At 61.9% G+C, this 11,423-nt stretch overlaps 1 protein-coding gene across 1 annotated transcript in view; it reads left to right on the top strand.

Annotated features, from left to right (window-relative positions):
* Positions 1 to 993: 993 nt before the first annotated feature.
* CDHR4 (cadherin related family member 4) overlaps positions 994 to 11,423 on the top strand; it is a 31,299-nt gene continuing 20,869 nt past the window's right edge. Inside the window, exons 1-7 of the mRNA XM_065407091.1 lie at positions 994 to 1,048; positions 1,485 to 1,505; positions 5,399 to 5,601; positions 7,024 to 7,189; positions 8,137 to 8,225; positions 8,718 to 8,813; positions 9,221 to 9,324. Of these exons, the coding sequence (XP_065263163.1) occupies positions 994 to 1,048; positions 1,485 to 1,505; positions 5,399 to 5,601; positions 7,024 to 7,189; positions 8,137 to 8,225; positions 8,718 to 8,813; positions 9,221 to 9,324 (734 nt within the window). The remainder of the gene's footprint in view (positions 1,049 to 1,484; positions 1,506 to 5,398; positions 5,602 to 7,023; positions 7,190 to 8,136; positions 8,226 to 8,717; positions 8,814 to 9,220; positions 9,325 to 11,423) is intronic.

The following is an 11,423-nucleotide window of genomic DNA, read 5'->3' as shown; positions in this document are numbered from 1 at the left end:
ACGGGCAGTCCCACAAAGGAGGCTTGCTTGGGGGCGAGGGCTGGGCAGAGCTTTCCTAGGGCCCTGGGAGTCAAGGATCAGTGCTCCACGCCCAAGCTTCCCCATCCATCAACCTGCCACCTAGCAGTCTCTGCAGGGAGCTGGGTGGGCCTAGGGCACAGGCAGGGGAGGAGAAGAAGGGCCCCTCACCCCAGGGCTCAACCTGTGCTCATGGGAGAAGAGTCCCTGTTGTGGGGGGACAGACCCCAGGGCTGGGCTGGGCTGGGGGAACCCCTGGGGCAGGGGGCACAGACCCCAGGGCTCGGCTGAGCTGGGCTGGGGCAGGTCCCTGGGGCGGGTGGTGCAGACCTCAGGGCTGGGGGAGGCCCCTGGGGCGGGAGGCGCAGACCTCAGGGCTCAGCTGGGCTGGGGGAGCCCTGGGGTGGAGGGCGCAGACCCCTGGGCTGGGCTGGGCTTGGGGAAGCCCCTGGGGCAGGGAGCAGACCACTGAGCTCAGCTGGGCAGGGAGAAGCCCCTGGGGTGGGAGGTGCAGACCCCAGGGCTGCACTGTGGGATCCCCTGGGGCGGGGGACACAGACCCAAGGGCTCAGCTGGCCTGGGGCAGACCCCTGGGGTGGGTGGTGCAGACCCCAGGGCTGGCTGGGGGAGGACCCTGGGGTGGGAGGCACAGACACCAGAGCTCAGCTGGGCTGGTGGAGACCCCTGAGGCGGGGGGCACAGACACCAGAGCTCAGCTGGGCTGGGGGAGGTGCATGGGGCGGGAGGCACAGACCCCAGGTTGAGGGCGGATGCCCTGGCTGGGGCTGTCTCTGTGTGAGCGGGCGGTGTGTCCCTGAGTGCAGCTAGGGCCCGGGTGTATGGGTGCTGCACTGGGCGCTGCCCAGCATCCATAGCAACAGCCTGGCAACCTGCTCTGGCTTCCCAAACAAGGGCAGGCAGAGCTGAGCTGAGCTGAGCTGCATCCAGTCTCTTGGCACTGCCCCTTGGGGAGTCATGGGGCCACATGGGCACCAGTCCTTCCTGCTGCTCCTGGCCCTCTGTGCCACAGGTAGGCAGCTCGGTACCCAGCGATGGGCCACCCACTTGGTAACAGGGGGAATCCACCTGCCAGCCTCCCTTACCAGGGTGCTGAGGGCAGGTGGAGGGCATGGCTCTGCCCCAGGGAGCCAGCGCAGCCAAAACCCTGTGTCACCGGCAGCCCTCCCACCCCAAGGAGCCAGCACTGCCCGAGTCCCATGGCAGCGGCAGTCCCCCGCCCCAGGGACCCAGCACCACCTGAGCCCAATGGCACTGGCAGCCCCCACCCCAGGGAGCCAGCGCAGCCAATGTCCCATTGCACCAATAGGGTCCCCACAGAGTGCAGTCAGTGTTGAGGAGCTGCCCATACAGGGAGGGGTGCCAGGGGCTGGGAGCTGCTGCAAGTCTTGGCTGGGCAGCGGTGGGCACGAGCCATCCCGGATAACAGTGTCTCCTTCTGCTTCCAGGGGCTTTCGTCAGCGCCACAGGTAAGAACTGAGTGCCCAGGAACTGCCACCAGCAGCCCTAGTGCCCAGCATGCCCGGACGTGTGTGTGTGTGGGGGTGTGCTTGCACCCACCCAGGTGTGTATGTGTGTGTCTGCGGGTGTGCCCATGTGCATGTGTGCCAGGTGTACGCTCCCCCTCCCTTCTCCACCCACTCGGACAGCGCTGCCCCTCCCCCTCGGACAGCACTCCCCTTCCGTCTCCACCCCCACAACAGTGCTCCCCCTCTGCCCCATCGGACAGCATGCCCCCTCTCCCTCCGTACCCTCGGATAGCACTCCCCCTCTCCCTCCCACTCCTGTACAGTGCTCCCCCTCTACCTCTATCCCCTGGGAGAGTGCTCCCTTTCCACCTCTGCACCCTCAGACATCTGCCGCCTCCGACAACGCTCCCCCCTCCCTCTGCCCCCCTGCACAGTGCTCCCCCTCTCCCTCCGCCCCCTTGGACAGTGCTACCCCTCCCCATCTGCCCCCTCGGACAGCGCTCCCCACCCCCTCCATTCCCTCGGCCTACACTCCCCCACTCCCTCAGCCCCCGGGACAGAGCTCCCACTCCCTGTTTGCCCCCTCGGACAGCACTCCCCCCCTCTCTGCCAACCTCGGACAGCGCTCCCCATATGTCACAGAGTTCCCGGGCGATGCTCTGGAATTACTCCATACGAAGCCAGTCAGGACTCTGGGGGAGCATGACTCCTCTCTATGAGCATACTGTCTTCAGGGCAAGAAGCTTACCCAGCTTCCACCTTCCTGGGTCTGACCTTAGAGCATTCAGCATCCCCTTCCACACCGTGTGCTTCCCGCAGCGAGTCCACCCGGGCGGGGCTCCTGGGGAAGCCAGAGGGCCCTGCACCCCAACTCCACTGTCAGACGTGACTCTCAGCCAGCTGTTAAAACAGAAAGTTTATAGTCAACAGGAACACAGTGTAGAAGAGAACTTGTTAGCACAGAAATCAGTGACTTTCATCCAAGTCCATCTTCTGGGGAGGCAGGGCTCTGGTCCTCCCCCTGTGCCCCAAGCCAGCAGAGACCGACTTGCTTCCAGCTGGCTGGCCCCTGCCCTGCCTGTTGCTCCGCCTTTGTCTCGCTTCCCGGGCCAAGAGTCACCTGGTCATATCCCCCTCCTGGGTCTCAGGTTACGAAGGGCCAGCCATAGCATTGGTGCAAGCAGCTGGAAAATCCCCTGCAAAAGTCATACCCCCTTATTCCCACCACCTAGACATTGATGCAATACACAGGGAAACTGAGGCACACACAGCATTCATGCAAAACAGTAAGACTCCCCTAGGCTCACATACAACGTAACAAGGGAGAATCCCCACCCTCTCCCTCCACCACCTGGACTGTGCTCCCCCTACCCTCCGCCCCCTCGGACAGCGCTTCCTGTCTCCCTCCGCCCCCCCAGACAGCGATCTCCATCCCTGCCTCTGGACAGCACTCCCCTTCTCCATCTGCTCCCTTGGACAGCACTCCCCCGCTCCTTCTGCCCCCTCGGACTGCGCTCCTCCTCTCCCTCCACCCGCTGGACAGCACTCCCCTTCTCCCTCCGCTCTCTTGGACAGCGCTCCCCCCTCCCTCTTCCCCCTGGACAGAGCTCCCCGTCTCCCTCTGTTGCCTTGGACAGCACTCCCTTCTCCCTTTGCCCCCTTAGACAGCGCTCCCTGCTCCGCCCCCTCAGACAGCGCTCCCCCTCTCCCTCTGCTCCCTGGACAATGCTCCCCGTCTCCCTCTATTGCCTTGGACAGCACTCCCCCTCCCCCTCTGTCCCTTTGGACAGTGCTCCCCCTCCCCCTCCACCCCCTTGGACAGCGCTCCCCCTCTCCGTCCGCCCCCTCAGACAGCACTCCCCCTCTCCCTCCACCCCCTCAGACAGCACTCCCCCTCTCCGTCCGCCCCCATGGAGAGCGCTCCCTCTCCCTCCCCCTGGACAGCACTACCCCCCTCTCTCTGCCCCTTGGCCCACACTCCCCCTCTCCCTCCGCCCCCTGATCAACGCTCCACCTGCCCCTCTGCCCCCTCAGACAGCGCTCCCCCTCTCCCTCTGCTCTCTTGGACCTCACTCCTCCTCCATCCTCCTCAGACAGTGCTCCCCCTCTCCCTCTGCCCCCGATCAGTGCTCCCTCTGCACCCTCGGACACTTCCCCCTCCGCCTCCCTAGACAGCTCTCCCCTTTTCCCTCCACCCCCTCTGTAACGATGCTGCCCTTGATGGGACACAACTGAGAGTACCAATTCAGGACAAATTGCTTAGAGCAGGGCAGTCTCAGCCCAAGGTTGGGGTTCCTTAGCACACCAAGGCAAACCAAACCAGCCAAACAGAGAAGACTTCGGTTTTACCCCACCGGCGGTTTTACCCCACCGGCAATTCGCTTAGACACTCCAGTTTCCCAGTATCACCACCAGTGCCACTCATTATGGGGCTGAATGGTTATGAAAACCAATATCCCAGTAAAAGAAAAAAGGTTCTCCTGATCCCAAAGGACCAAGACCCAGACCCAGGTCAAATGATAACTTAGATCTTACCCAAAATACACGCTTATAGCCAATTTTTATTAACTAAACTGAAATTTATTAAAAAAGAAAAGAGAGGGAGTTGGTTGAAAGATCAATATACATACAGATTTGAGTTCAATTTCTTGAGGTCCAGATACATAGCAGAGATAGTCAGTTTATAGTTGCCAAAGGTTCTTTTAGAAATAGTCCATAGATTATAGTCCAATGTCCATATTCAGGATGACTCCAGTCAGTGACTGGGGACTCAATTCTTATGGCTTAGGGTTTCCCCTTCTTGAAACCCAAAGCAGATCTGAGATGAAGATGGATTATACATGTCCAGCAGCCTTTTGGCCTAAAAAAACAATAGGCTTAACTTTTCTTCTCCCAAACATCATGGCAATTAGCACAGGGTAATTTATCCATTAAACAGTTCAGATACAGGTTACCACAACCTTCAAAGAGACATATAGACAATAATACTATTTCACTCAAGTGTCTTCCTAAATATTAATACGCCTTTTTTAAAATCTTTGAATCAAAGCCATGACAAGACTTGTTTGCTTACATCACAAGACCTGAACAAACAGCTACCATTCTATCTCTAACAATGCAGGCTTGCATTTCAAAGCTCTATTCATTTACATATCTTCCTAACAAGTCTTTAAAGTTTGGCCATGGGTCATGTTAGTCTGTGAGTTAATTAACTCTTTCTGGCCCTGTGTCACCTTTCAATGAGATATTATACGTTATATTATATTACACTCATAATGTCACAACCTCTGACCGCGCTCCCCCACCCACTCCATCCCCGTGGACAGTGCTCCCCCTCCTGCTCCGACCCCCTTGGAAAGCACTCTCCCTCCCCCTTCCTTCCCTCTCGGACAGCGCTCCCTGTCCCCCTCCGCTCCCCTGGAAAGCACTCCCCCTCCCCATCCGTCCCCCTTGAACAGCACTCCCCCTCTCCCTCCATTCTCCTAGTCAATGATCCCCCCCTCCCATCACCCACCTGGACAGCACTCCCTCTCCCCCTCTGTCCCCCTGGACAGCAGTCCCTGTCCCTCCCCCTTGGACCACATTCTCCCTCTCCCTCCGCTCCCCTGGACAGCACTCCCTCTCTTCCACCGCCCCCCTGGATAGTGCTCCACCTCTCACTCCGTCCCCCTGATCCCCCCACATCCCCAGACAGCGCTATCCCCTCTTCTCACTTGTCATTAGCCGCACAGCCTGCACAGGTGTGGGGTGGTGTGGCCCAGGCCCTGTCCGCGCAGGCACCCCTGGGCACAGGTGCAGCCACACACCCCCAGCTATCCCTGCTGCTCTGGGGGTTTCGTGGGTGCCCGCTGTGGCGAGGGCTGGACGGGCTCATTCTGCGCCTCTCTGTGCAGTGCTGTCTGGCCTGCCCACCACAGTGAGTGTGATGGAGAGCGTGGGACCGGGTACGATCATCATGGAGTTCAACCTGACCTGCCAGAATGAGAGCAGCGTCCCCACCCCTGCCCCCACCCTGCAGAGCACCCCCCCGACCTCCTTCTTTAACCAACCCGTCGTCACCCGCCACGCCAGCCCAACTGTCCACTACAGCATGCAGGTACGTGCTGCCGCCCACAGTCCCCAGGAGGACAGAACTAGGCCCCAGCTGGCAGGGCAGCCCAGCCTGGCAGTGCCCTGTGGGGCTGTGCTGCCAGACACAGACCCCAGACACCAGCAGCGCTAGGCCAGGTCAAGGCCAGCCTGGAGGCCTGGGCTCAGTGGGGACAGTGTCTGCAATGGGAACAAGGGGCCGATGCACCGTCACCCTGCCCCCGGGGCGAGAGAGAGGTATGTGCGCCCCCTGAGGGCGGTACATGATGCTGGGCAGTGAAGACCCAGGCGCCAGGGTCCCAGGCAGGCCAGTCCGCACACAGCCAGCTCCCCCAGCCTCTGAGCCAAAGGCCCATTCTGAGCCAGTCAGCACCTTGCCAGCCCAGGCCTAGGAGCTGTGTCCAGCAGGGCTGCACCAGCCTGGCACCCAGCATCCTGGAAGGGCAAGGGGGGTATTTCAGACACACAGCCCTGGCTGCCAGTCCACTGGATCCTGGCACCCCTTGGTGCCAATGGCCCAGGGCCCATCCTGTGCAGTGCCAGGTCCCAGGCCCTAGCTCCTGCTGGCCCAGTGCGTCCAGCGCCAAGTCCCTGCACCCCTCCCCCCCACATGGGGTCAGCAGGCTAGCAGCAGAGCCACAGGAAGCAGAGCCTGCACGGCCTCCACCAGGGGATCCCTGTGGTGCCAAGGGGGACCAGGGTTCTGCTCTTGGTGAGGAGCAGGCCCATTCCCTGCATGGCACCCAGGGGTGAGACAAGGGCAAAGGGGGAGACACAGGGGGACTACGAGGGGGCTGTGGGCTGGGTCTGAGGCTGGGGAGTCCGGAACAGGAGCCCTCGCTGCATGCGGGATCAGGGGCAGGGAGGCAGGGCCCCGTTACATGCGGGGTCGGGGGCAGGGCCCCTCTTACATGTGGGGTTGGGGGCAGGGCCCCGTTACATGCAGGATTTGGGGGGGGGTGTTACATGTGGAATCAGCGGCAAGGCCCCGTTACATGTGGGGGTGGGGCCCCGTTACATGCAGGATGGTGGGGGTGGAGCCCTGTTACAATGAGGGTTACATGCCCTGTTACATGTGGGGGTGGGACCCTGTTACATGAGGGATTGTGGGGGCAGGGCCCCATTACAATGAGGGTCAGGAGCAGGGCCTCCATTTCATGCGGGGTTGGGGGAGGGGCTCCGTTACATGCAGGGTCGGGGGCAGGGCCCTGTTACGTGTGGGGTCGGGGTGGGGCCCTGTTTCATGCGGAATTGGGGGGGCAGGGCCCCGTTACATGCAGGGTCGAGGGCAGGGTCTTGTTCCATGCGGGATTGGGAGGAGGCAGGGCCCCGTTCTATGCGGGGTCGGGGGCAGGGCCCGCTGAATTGGGGAGGCTGGCATAGCTTGTGCTCGGTGCCAGAGCCTGCTGAGTGCTGGGGTTTCTGCTAGATCACGCTGAGCCCCAGTGCAGCGCTGGATGCTCGGCAGGTCAATCAGTACACACTGACCCTGGGGGCCACCTGCCCAGGGGAGATGCCTGCCAATGGCCAGCTCTTCGTCCTGGTCCAGACGGTGGACGGGCCCCCCCAGTGCATGGCCAGGTTTGCTAGCCAAGGTAAGGCCCACCCTGTGCTCTGCCATGCCCAGCCCCTGTGCTCTGTGCCCAGCCCCTGCTCTCCCCTGCCCAGCCCCTGCGCTCTGTGCCCAGCCCCTGCACTCTCCCCTGCTCAGCCCCTGCACTCCCCTGCCCAGTCCCAATGCTCTGCCCCGCCCAGCCCCTGCGCTCTATGCTCAGCCCCTGCACTCTCCCCTGCTCAGCCCCTGCACTCCCCTGCCCAGTCCCAGTGCTCTGCCCCGCCCAGCCCCTGCGCTCTATGCTCAGCCCCTGCGCTATCCCCTGCTCATCCCCAGTGCTCTGCCTCACCCAGCCCCTGCGCTCTGCCCTGCCCAGCCCCTGCGCTCTGCCCCACCCAGCCCCTGCGCTCTGTGCTCAGCCCCTGCGCTCTCTACTTCCCAGTCCCAGCGCTCTCTCCTGCCTGCCCACCCCCTGCACTCTGCTCCACCCAGCCCCTGCGCTCTGAGCCCAGCGCTCTCCCCTGCCCAGCCCCAGTGCTCTGCCCCGCCCTGCCCCTGTGTTCTTTCCTGCCCAACCCCTGCGCTCTGTGCCCAGTTCCTGTGCCCAGTGCTCTGCCCCACCCAGCCCCTGCGCTCTGAGCCCAGCGCTCTCCCATGCTCAGGTCCTGCGCTCTCTCCTGTCCAACCCCTGAGCTCTGCCCCACCCAGCCCCTGCGCTCTGAGCCAAGTGCTCTCCCCTGCCCAGCCCCTGCGTCCTGTGCCCAGCACCTGCGCTCTGTGCCCAGTGCTGCCAGGGGTGTTGGGGATCCAGGCCGGGATGGGGAGCCCTGCCAGGGCAGAGGGGGCACTTCTGGTGCTAACAGGACTCGCCTCCTGGCTCTTTCTGCTCTTGGCCAGTGGGACCCAGTGCAAAGCGTGGGGAGGTGGGTCCAGGATGGGTGGAGCAGCTTCTGAGCACACTCTGCCTGGCTCTGTGCTTTGCTGCAGTGGGGGAGCTGGTGCAAGTCTCAGAGGATGTGGCACCCCTGACGCCCATCTACACCGTGGTCCTGCGGCGGCCGGCTAGCGGGCTGAGGGTGAGCATGGAGCAGGGCCTGGCCTCCCATCGCTGGGTGGGCGCTATGGGATGGCCCTGCACAGCCTGAGCCTAGGGGGCGGGGGTCTGACAGGGCCCAGAGGTGGGGGAGAGGCTGTAGGGGCGGGGGGATCGGATGGGGCCCAGTGGCAGGGGAGGTGCTGTAGGGGCAGGGGGATCCAACAGGGCCCAGTGGTGGGCGAGGGACTGTTGGGGTGGGGGGATCCAACAGGGCCCAGTGGCGGGAGAGGGGCTGTAGGGGTGGAGGGATCCAACAGGGCCCAGTGGTGGGGAAGAACCTGTGGGGGTAGGGGGGATCTGATGGGGCCCAGTGGCAGGGGAGGGGCTGTGGGGATGGGGAGAATCTGAGGGGCCCAGTGGCGGGGGAGGGTCTGGTCCAGTGGGACCCAGTGGTGGGGGAGGGGCTGTTCTGGGCTGGGGGTCTCGGTAAGGGAGATCCGGTCCTCTGGCTCAGTCCCTTTCTCCATGGCAGTTCACCATAGAAGACAATGACACGCCCCTCACCATCGACCACGCCGGGCAGGTGCTGGCACCAGGATCAGGCTTCATCCCAGCCCATGCCGGCCAGGTAAGTGCTAGGGTCTGCCCCCGCTTGGGCACCCTCCAGCCCTGCCTTCTCAGGGTAAGCCCGTCACCCCCAGGCCTGCTTCTGGGGCATGCCCTCCCCGAGAACCCCCCATCCCCGTGTACTCCATCTACCCCCAGGCCCCTCCCAGAACACCCCACCTCCTCTCCTCAGGCCAGGGCTCCCTCCCCACACCCCCATGGCTCTGAGGCTCCCCCTTCTCTCCAGCCATCTGGGGAGAGCTGATCAGTGCCCATGGGGCTTCAGCCCCCCCTCCCCCCAGCCCACGAACTCCCTCTCTGCCCTCGCCCATGGGCCCGCAACGCAGCGCCAGAGCTGGGCGGCACCACCCCATGCAGCATGGCCCAGGCCAGGGTCCTGCCAGCCTCACCCAGCGCCTGTATCTCCAGGCGTTCAGGCTGCAGATCCTGGTGACCGACAGGAGCGGAAGAAACTGCAGTGGGGCCGTGACAGTGAGGGTGCTGCCCGTCCACCACCCCCGCATCAACTTCACGTAAGGGCACAGGGTGTGGGGCGTGGAGGTGTGGGTCAAAGGGGTGCTGGAGGCAGGGGTGTGGGGCAATGTTGCCAAGGTGTAGGGCACAGGGGGCAGAGTTGTGGGGTGTAGGTGATGTGTGCAGGGGGCAGGGGTGTGGGGTGCAGTATTTGGGGCACAGGGGGTAGAGTTGTGGGGCATGCGGATTTGGGGCACGGGGGTGTTGGGGGGCAGGGGTGTGGGGCACAGGGGTGTGGGGTACAAGGTGATGTTTCCAGGGCGTAGGGCACAGGGGGCAGAGTTGTGGGGTGTGGGGATTTGGGGTGCGGTGGTGTCACAGAGTCACCGGGGCGATACTCTGGAACTACTCCCTATGAAGCCAGTCAGGACTCTGGGGAAGCCTCCTCTCTCTGAGCATACTGTCTCCAGGGCAAGAAGCTTACACAGCTTCAACCTTTCTGGGTCTGACCCTGGAGCATTCAGCGAGATCTTCCACACTGTGCGCTTACTGCAGCGAGTCTGCCCGGGTGTGGCTCCTGGGGAAGCCAAAGGGCCCTGAACCCCAATTCCGCAGTCAGACGTGACTCTCAGCCAACCAGTAAAACAGGAGGTTTATTAGTCGTCAGGAACACAGTGTAAAACAGAACTTGTTAGCACAGAAATCAGTGACTTTCAGCTAAGTCCATCTTGCGGGGAGGGGAGCCCAGAGCCCTGCACCCCAAACCACCTGAGACTGACTTGCTTCCAGCTGCCTGGCCCTTGCCCTGCCCATTACTCCTCCTCCGGCCTTTGTCTCGCTTTGCCAAGAGTCACCTGGTCGCATCCCCCTCCTGGGTCTCAGGTTACGAAGGGCCAGCCATAGCATCCATGCAGGCAGCTGGAGCATCCCCTGCAAAAGTCACACCCCCTTATTCCCACCATCTAGACATTGGTGCAATACACAGGGAAACTGAGGCACACACAGCACTCATGCAAAACAGTAAGACTCACATAGGCTCACATACAACATAACAAGGGAAAATCCCAACTTCATCAAATCTCTCCCCTCTTCGAGACCAAACGGAGCGGGGTCACTTTAGTCAGCAACCTGGGGAAGTTCAGGCCCCGCTTTCCAGGACAAAGCATCAGCTATAACATTTTTACTCTCCTTAACATGGACCACCTCCACCTCATAATCCTGGGAGGACAGACTCCACCTCAGAAGCCTGGCATTGGCCCCTCTCATCTGGTGCAGCCACGGCAGGGGTAGTGGTCTGTGTACACAGTGAAGCGCCACCCAAATAGATCCGGCTGCAGCCTTTTAAGAGCCCACCCCAGGGCCAGGCATTCCTTCTCTATGGCTGCATAGCCCCGCTCCCAGGGCAGCAGCTTCCTGCTCAGGTATACGATGTGGCCTTTCTCCCCATTTGCATTGGCCTGCTTCTGCACCGTGCCCAGGCCTGTGTCTGGGGCATCGGTGAACACCATAAAGGGCTTGTCAAAGTCTGGGTTTCCCAGCACTGGACCCTTGATCAGATCCTCCTTCAGTGTGCAGAGAGCCCTCTGGCACTGCCCAGTCCAGACCAGCTTGTCTGGCTCACCCTTCTTGCATAGATCAGTGATGGGAGCTGACACAGAGCTAAAGTGGGGCACAAGCCTCTGGTAGCACCTCGCCATCCCAATAAAGGCCTGGGTCTGTTTCTTAGTCTGGGGAGTAGGCCAGTCTCTGATCGCCCCCACATTGGCTGGCTCTGGCTTTAGGTAGCTGCTCTCCACCTTGTGGCCAAGGTACGACACCTCTGCCTTCCCCACCTTGCACCTGCCACCTTTTACAGTGAGCCCTGCATCCTGGAGGTGACTCAGCCCCATCTTCACCTGGGACACATGGTCCTCTCAGGTCTGGCTAATGACAGAAATATCATCAATGTCCACTAGGGTAAAATTCTCCATCCCCCTCAGTAACTGATCCGCCTGGCGCTGGTAGGTGACCGGTGCCTCCTTGAGGCCGAAAGGTAGCTCCAGGGACTTGTACAGCCCCAAAGGGATGACAAAAGCAGGTTTCAACCTGGCATCTGGATCCAAAGGCACTTGCCAGCCTTTGGTGAGATCTCTGGTGATGGGGTACCAAGTTCCCCCAA

The sequence above is a fragment of the Emys orbicularis genome, chromosome 7 (assembly GCF_028017835.1).
Source record: "Emys orbicularis isolate rEmyOrb1 chromosome 7, rEmyOrb1.hap1, whole genome shotgun sequence".
In the NCBI taxonomy this organism is placed as follows: domain Eukaryota; kingdom Metazoa; phylum Chordata; order Testudines; family Emydidae; genus Emys; species Emys orbicularis.
This window is presented reverse-complemented; position numbering and strand designations above follow the sequence as displayed.